The sequence below is a fragment of the Typopeltis vanoorti genome, chromosome 15, assembly GCF_054136105.1.
Source record: "Typopeltis vanoorti isolate ZY-2024b chromosome 15, IOZ_Tvanoo_1.0, whole genome shotgun sequence".
In the NCBI taxonomy this organism is placed as follows: Eukaryota; Metazoa; Arthropoda; class Arachnida; order Uropygi; family Thelyphonidae; genus Typopeltis; species Typopeltis vanoorti.
In genome coordinates this window covers 28828855-28837154 of record NC_143563.1, presented here as the reverse complement: position 1 = coordinate 28837154, position 8300 = coordinate 28828855, and the positions used below count along the sequence as shown (strand labels likewise).

The following is an 8300-nucleotide window of genomic DNA, read 5'->3' as shown; positions in this document are numbered from 1 at the left end:
TCACTTTATATTTTCGATAATAAATCGAAAATATAAAGCGCAAAATAAACTGCCTTGGATTATTTTAATGATAATATAATGTAATCAAAATGTAAATGTAGCATTATTAATAAGTACAAATAATAATAATTACAAATGAGTGGAAAGCCATTGACCATCCACTAATAGTATTTTCTGTTTGTAAAAAGCGTGTGTTTACTCTGGCCGATTTGTCGTTATGTAGGATGAAAATAAGTTTCCGAAAAACTGTTACCTTTGTTTACGTTCGGCTAACTCAACTTCAATTAAAAAAAAAAAAAAAAACTAAAATAAAAAATACGAATCACTTTCATTCTATAAACTGCCTAGATTGTAATGTAATCAAAAATGAAAACCGACAGTACTTTTTAATTAATAAAATATTTTTGAAAGTAATAAAAACAGTACAGATGAAATTGATTTCATTCACTTTCTTTCTTTTAACATATTTGCATTTTTACAAGCAATGCAATCAACAAAAAGTTAAAAATAAGATAACTATCTTTCAGAGGCTAATTTTTGTTTCAGTCATTACCCACACAAATGGATGAAATCTATCAAATAATTTATGCTTTGTATACAAAGGTTATTTTAATAGGTACTTTGCATTCGTATAATTACTGACATAAACACACATCACGGCATGGTACAGTGGCTAAATGACATAATAAATTTAGTTTAATCCTTAATCTAAGTGTGAGCAAACAAAGTTTGCGCCTGAAAGTATCTTCAGGACTGGAGTAAGGTGGTACAACACCAGGGCAACTCGTTGCAAAGGTGGAGCAAGCTACCAACAACTCCTGTCTCAGTATCTCCTATAATGCAAAACACATCTCCTTGGGAATATGTCTAATGGTATGCATTAAGGGAAGGGCCACTACCCAGACTAGTTTCAACCTTTATTGAGGTCTCTTCAGTGGGAGCCAGGCCCAAGTTGAGATACCAGGCAGAATCATTAGCAGGTTAACTCTACCTATAGGAGTTGCCAAATGGTGTGCCACCCTTTTTTTTAATAAATTACTCTGGATTTAGAGAAAGATGTTGAAAGTTTATTTTTCACTTGGTTAGAGTATAATAAATTTAGTTTAATCCTTTATCCAAGTGTGAGCAAACAAAGTTTGCGCCTGACAGTATCTTCAGGACTGGGGTAAGGTGGTACAACACCAGGGCAACTCGTTGCCCTGGTGTTGTACCACCTTACCCTGGGTAGTGGCCCTTCCCTTAATGCATAACATTAGGCTAAATGACAATAAGAAATAATAGTGAAATAGTGTGACTGATAAAAAAAAAATTGTTTTTAAAATGTAACTATAAAACTGATAACTGTCAAGAAAGTTAAGATATTTCATCAGAAAATATGGCACAGGCAGATCCCAACTTGCATAAATTATCCTGAAAGCACTATGGATAACATTTCAATATAAAAATTTTTCTTAAGGCATTGTTGTTACTCACACCCCATCTAACAGCAATCTTCTGCATGACAGACAGCCGACTCAGTGAATGTGTCAGTCTCACTTTATTTACTATCTGAACATTTACCATTCACACTTACTGTGTATTTGATGAATACAAATATATTTTATAATTTTTAGTATTTGCATATGCTGTGGAGTACAAAGTAAATGCATCCAAATTGATTTAATTTTACTATGAAAAATGGAACAGGATGCTGCCATATAAAGGAACATGCAAAAGGACCTACCTATTTAAAGTGAACAACAACAAAAGCATTCTAGTGCTATATGTGGATAGAAGACTAAATTTATAAATGCATTCCACTAAGCTTCCAGATGGGTCTCAATCCTTTGTGGCAAGTAACGGTTGGTTTCCTAGATATACGAAGTGTACTTTAGCCTGTTATCAAGATGTGTGAAGAGAAAAAAGAGGCCATTATTCAGTAGTCTCTTGATAATTTCATAAGGTCAAACAGCCAAATCACATTTTCTTTTTCTATTTTCTTGTGCTATTTATATGTATTACTTCGCATTAATAATTGCATATTGAAATCTAATTTGTGTGTGAATCCTGTGGACGAAACTAACAAAACTGGGGACCTCACTCTCTATGGGGGCCACATTTTAAAACCTTATTCCTCACAAAGAACAATAAAAAAAAAACAGCGTAGTTATAGTTGCAAAATAAAATACTTATTTTTGAATATTAAATTCATAATATAAAAACTAGAGGCTGCTGAAAAATTTGTGAAGCCTCCTGCTTCCATTTGAAATACATTGTTCTTTCCTTAGAACATAAAACTAACAGGAACTCCTGTATTCCATAAAATTCATGTATGTAAGCATACCATTTCTTTGCTGGACGTATATACACGTCCAGCAAACCTGGATAATATTCTGTCCACCTGTTGAAAGAACATGGATAAGAAAGTGCAGCTTGACTGTTATGTCCATTAGAAGGGGAAATAATCCTCGACGCTGAAAAGAACACTTAACTAGATTATTTGGCGTATGTAGTAGCTACATTCAGTTGCCTACAGCAAGAAATGCAGAAATTCAGAACTGGCAAATCATTCTGTTGATTTACCAGTTCTGAAACACTCAACACCTGCAGACATTGAGAGTGGTGAGGAAACAGAGAAAATATCTGAAACAGAACATGATTTCAGAGTTAAATGACGATTCACACTTAATCACCTGAGAGAAACTGAATGATCTTGTAGGAGATCATAATCTTACAAAAGATCACGCAGAACTGATAGCATCATGATGGCAAGAATTAGCTGAAGGAACTAAGGTCACTTATTTCAGACACCATCAAAGTGAGTACTAATTCATTGAAAGTGATACCCTGACCTTTTGTTCTAACATAGATGGACTAATGGAGTCCTATGGCAAGAATTAGCTGAAGGAACTACGGTCACATATTTCAGACACCATCAAAGTGAGTACATCAGTTAATTCATTGAAAGTGATACCCTGACCTTTTGTTCTAACATAGATGGACTAATGGAATCCTATGGCATTCAACACACACCATCTGAATGGAGACTTTTTGATTTGTCAAAATCCAGCCCAAAAGCTATTCTTTACAATGGGGGCTTATATTCATACATCCCAACAGCCCATTCAATTACTATGAAGCAAACATATGAAAACATGAAAAGAGTGCTTGGAAACATTAAGATACCTACAAGTGGAACATCTGTGCTGATCTTAAAGCCATTGTTATTTTGTTCAGGTTAGAAACTGGATACACTAAGTACTGTTGCTTTCTATGTGAATGGGACCGCAGGACTAGGAGTAATCATTATGTTGTTAAACAGTGGGTACACATTTGACATGAGATCAGTGGCGGCCGGTGAAAATTTTAAGCGGGGGTGCTGCATATACAAAATAAAATAAAAATTCTTTTTTTCTAATCAGTAATCAATTTATTAATAAATATATTTACATATTAAAAAATTGCTTCATTAAAAATATTTCACCCTCATCATGAACAAACACCAATAATAAAGGTTTCATATCTCACAGAAATAACGTGCGCAAGCATACGACACACTGCCCAAACGAATCACTGGTAACGTGCAATGAGAAGCACAAACGAATATCGGCGAGACCAGCTGCAATTGGCCTAATGTGATAATTCTGACACTGCATTAGATCGCAGTGCAATCTAAAGCGTTAATCGAACAATTCCAATTATTAACTACTCAATCAATGTCAAAACATAAGCTGTAACCTTTAGCATGTCGTATTGCATTTATATAATGTTGTAAGCATTGTTATTATTTAGAAACATAAACAAAATTTAATTTTTTAATTTTTTTTGGGGGGTGCTGCAGTGTCACAGTGCTTATGTACGAGCCGCCACTGCATGAGATACACCTGGAGAAAAGAATGTTAAACGTGCACCATTGGTAGAGAGACAGAAAAAATTATTTGCCACTTTATATCAAACTTGAACTCATGAAAAATTTTGTGAAAGCAATGAATCAGGAAGTAGGGTTTCAGTATTTGAAACAAAAATTTAAGTGAAATTGAAACATTTTGTTTCAATAAAAAAATTGAAAGAAAAATATAAGTGATGAAAAAGTAAAGAAAGGCAGTTTCACTGGGCCAGAAATTAGATTGTTAATGAACAATCCCAAATTTGAACACATTCTAAACCAAAAGGAAGCTGATGCATGGATACATTTTAAATTAGTTGCAGAAAACTTTTTGAGCAATCAAATCTTCAGATTACAAAGAAATAGTTTTTTCTATGCTCAAAGCCATTTCATGACATGAAATGCAACATGTCTCTGGAAATATACTTTCTGGACTTGCATCTAGACTTTTTCCCAAGAAAATCTTGGGTCTGCAAGTGATGAACAGGTCAAGAGGTTTCATCAGCAGACGACTGAGAATGGAAGGCAGATGTAAGGGGAAGTGGAGTCGTGCTATGTTAGCTGATTACTGTTGGGGTCTAAAACAGGAAACACCAAGTTAAAGATACCAAGAAATTTTATACTTGGTTTTAATCCTTTTCACAGGGAAACAAAACAATGTTTTGCACGTGAAATATATTAACGTCTGAGCTACTTGTATATAGAGCCTAATGACTTCATATCACTTGCCTTAGTATGTATCTCATAATGCAAAGAAACCCCCCCCACCCTTTTTCTTTCAGACACGTATAATGCAATGCATAATGGGAAGGGTCACTACCCAGACCAGTTTCAACCTTTATTGAGGTTTCATCAGTGGGAGCCAGATCCAGGAGAGATACCAAAGTTGAAGTAATGCAGAAAGCATATATATCTCATTTACAAGTAGACAAAAGGTGCGAGAAAGATTTTACTTTGGGTTCATTATACATTAAAGACACCAAGAAATTTTATACATACTAAAGGCAAGTGATATGAAGTTTATGTTTATGATTTGATAAACACTCCCATCTAGACTGCTACATTCTGTTAGCCAAAGAAGACTGGATGGCTAAGTGTATCTCAGTGTAATTAATATTGACATTTATTATTATTATTATTTTATTTTAAGTTTATATCAAGTTTATATCATATTCAGTGAATTCAGCATCTTTAATGTAAGGATATAGGCTTATGTGAATAATCAATGGGCACAGTGTAATTAGCAAATTTTTTATGCCAATATCGATATAAAAAAATTCCACTTTATTCCAATATTCAGTGGACTTATGGCAACCTACAAAGAAGAGCAAAGCGATTTTTAGACTCCCCCCCCCTTCTATAAGTGTGTAGTTTAATCAGTTTATTAGACCATACATTTTGATGCAACATTTGACAGGTGATATTTATACTAAAATTTTGTAAAGTGAATTGTGAGCTCTTTTAGAGAATGCTACTTTGTGAACACCAGCATGAGAAGGCATTCCACATGTTACTAGGAGCAGCTATAATACTTGAATGAACACCTTCCTGATCTATGTGCCGATCTGCAGACTTAGATCTAGTAACTATGTAGTTGTAGTTTTTTAATGTGTATTCCATCCATCAAAGGTTGTAAATCTACAGTGCGTTATTAATGCAGATATACTAAAAATTAAATAATCTGGAAATCTTCAATTTAAAGACCTTCAATAAGTAGCATTCTGGTCTCATAGGTGATGAAACTCAACTACCATCCAAAGACTTTCATGAGTGTTCATGCTGAAACGACTATAGAGGAATAAATTCAGCAAATTTTCAATGCTACAAGAAGTGTTAATGATGCAGCTCTTGAATTACATTTTCCACAGTCCAAGCAGTGTAAAAATGGATAATGTGACTGCAATAATGTTATGAAGAAAAACAGGTGAGCATAACGAATATATTTCACTTTATGTTTTAAAAATAGTACAAGAACAGATTGAAATTTGAATCTGCATATGCCAGAAAAAATTTCAAATTTACAGCAAAAACGTTCATATCAAATTAATTTAATAACTTAATTCAAAACAACTTCAGCCATAACCATGATAATCTGTTTTAAAATTAATCAAGCATCGTTTTAAAGTGAGGATGACAAATCTGCAGTCAGGTCTGTTTTCTCTCTTTCACTCTAACACTAGACTTTATAAACATGCCAAAACTTTGAGTAAATATGGAAAAGGAATATCTTACATAATAAATACATACATCACTATAGATTCAATTTTAGATATCGTGACTATATATACATTTACTTCAACTAATTCCGTAACCACACTGTACATGATAGATTTTTTTTTTTATTTTAACAAGACTATTTTCGTTTATTTCTTGAGTTTTTCATTTTCTGTTTCTTCACACGTTTGGGCATTTTATGTTGCCTTTTTTCTCTCTGAACTTCTTTCACTGCTTTTTTTCGTTCCTAGATAAGAAAATAATTTCAATATTATGAGTGAATAATTAGATATAGTACCCAATATCTTTTATTTCTAGCTTTAAAAAAAAGCATGTAAATTTCAGATTCATACAAGGGGATTTTCTCTCTCTCATTTTTTAAAAAAAGGTCTTTAAAACATTGAATTTGCAAATTTCTTTAACCCCCCCCAGCAACCAAGTGATGAGGATGAATATAACAAAATTATCAAATGTATGAGATTCAGATTTCAAAGTTAACTTATATTTTTAATGTAATTACTGTCTTGATCAGCTGCAGAAAACAGAAAATTTCAGAGTTTATTAGTGAGTATAATCTTTTACATTCGCATTTTTAATGGAAAAAGGTGTTCTAGTAATTTTTGTTTAAAAAAAAAAATTCTTACTACTACCAAAAACATCTCAAATAGCAATATACATCAAGTTACAACATACATGCCCTCTCCATATATTCACATGTACACTGCTTGGAAAGAAGCCAACAACCCCCCCCCCCCATTCAAATTCCTCCATTTATACAGGCAAGGTGCACTGTGCTATATAATGAGTCATTACATATGTTTGTAGCCAGTATAAATGGAGGAATATGATGCTTCCAAGTCAGTTGAACTGTCTGGTTGAAATGGTAATTGCTAAATGTCCAACTGCTGAAAAATTGGACCATTCAAGGTCAATAATCAGTGATACCATACTGAGATGAAAGTGCAGGGAGCTAACTGCAAGTGCTAGTCACAGCGGACAACCATTCACACTCACCAAAGGTGACCATAGGGTGCTATGAAGTATAATATGTAAAAACTGCTCTTCATCAGCCAACACATTGAATGCAGAGTTCTAGGCATCGGTGGAACATGAATCTGCACGAAAACATTCAGAATCAAGGCTCACAACATGGGTTTTTCATGGTAGGACTGCAATATGCAAGCCCCACATTACCCAAACCAACATGCAGTGTTCTCTTCAGTGGTGCAAAGAGTGTGTACAGTGAGATGTGGAAGCTTAGAAAGCTGTGTTATGGAACAACGAATCATGTTACATCCTCTGCATCTCTTACCAGAGTGCATAATCCCAACTATGAAATTTGAAGGTGGCGGTGTGATGGTTCTGTTTTTCCTAGTTTGGTCTTGGATCTCGGTTTGTGGTGACCCAAACATTGAATACCAAGAGATATCTGAACATTCTGGACAATGCAATCCTTCCTACTTTGTGACATTTCTACAGAACTGACCACTGTCTTTTTCAGCAAGACAATGCACTGTGTCTTGGCTGCTACTGCTTTAACTGTGTGGTTTGTGGACATCAATGTCACCACACTTGACTGGCATCACAGAGCCCTGACTCAACATTGAACATCTGTGGAACGAACTGGAGCATTGGGTGAGGTCAAGGGATATCTACCTCAATAGTCCAGGACCTTATTACATGATTACAAGAAGAATGGTCCAAAATTTCCATTGATCATTATCATACACTTGTGGAAAGTATGCCCCATAGAATCGCTGCAGTCATCTCAGTGAAAGAGGTTCTATATCTTATTAAGGTGGGTGCTTTGATACCTGTTGGCGTCTTTCCAAGAAATGTATATCTAGAGTAGTACTTTTTTCACTTAATACTACTGCCACACAAAATCTTGAGAATTGAAATTAATCATAAAAGCTCATTTTGGTTTCAAATGTGTTCAGTAATTAAGTAATCTCAGAAATTTATAGATGAAATAATTACAAAAATTTATAAATATAAGTTATGTTCTCCATATCAGGGATTGCCATCATAATCCCTTTCTCTGTCATGAGAATAAATATTAAAGTGTTCTTCATTCTCAAAGATATAGAATAAACATTGCAGCAGATTGCACTGCCCCAAAACAGGTTGGTATTTCATAAATGCTGTAAATCTAATAATCTCATTAGATTTAAATGAAAAAATCTCTCAAGTCAAAAGAGCTAAAAAAAAAATACAATAA

General features: G+C 34.0%; 1 protein-coding gene across 2 annotated transcripts in view; it reads right to left on the bottom strand.

The window, feature by feature from the left end:
* Window positions 1-5796: 5796 nt before the first annotated feature.
* The window catches only part of RIOK1 (RIO kinase 1), a 220935-nt gene continuing 218431 nt past the window's right edge, over window positions 5797-8300 (bottom strand). For both annotated transcript variants that reach the window (XM_090404720.1, XM_090404721.1), the window contains exon 16: window positions 5797-6326. In XM_090404720.1, the coding sequence (XP_090260846.1) occupies window positions 6219-6326 (108 nt within the window). In that variant the 3' untranslated portion in view covers window positions 5797-6218. The remainder of the gene's footprint in view (window positions 6327-8300) is intronic.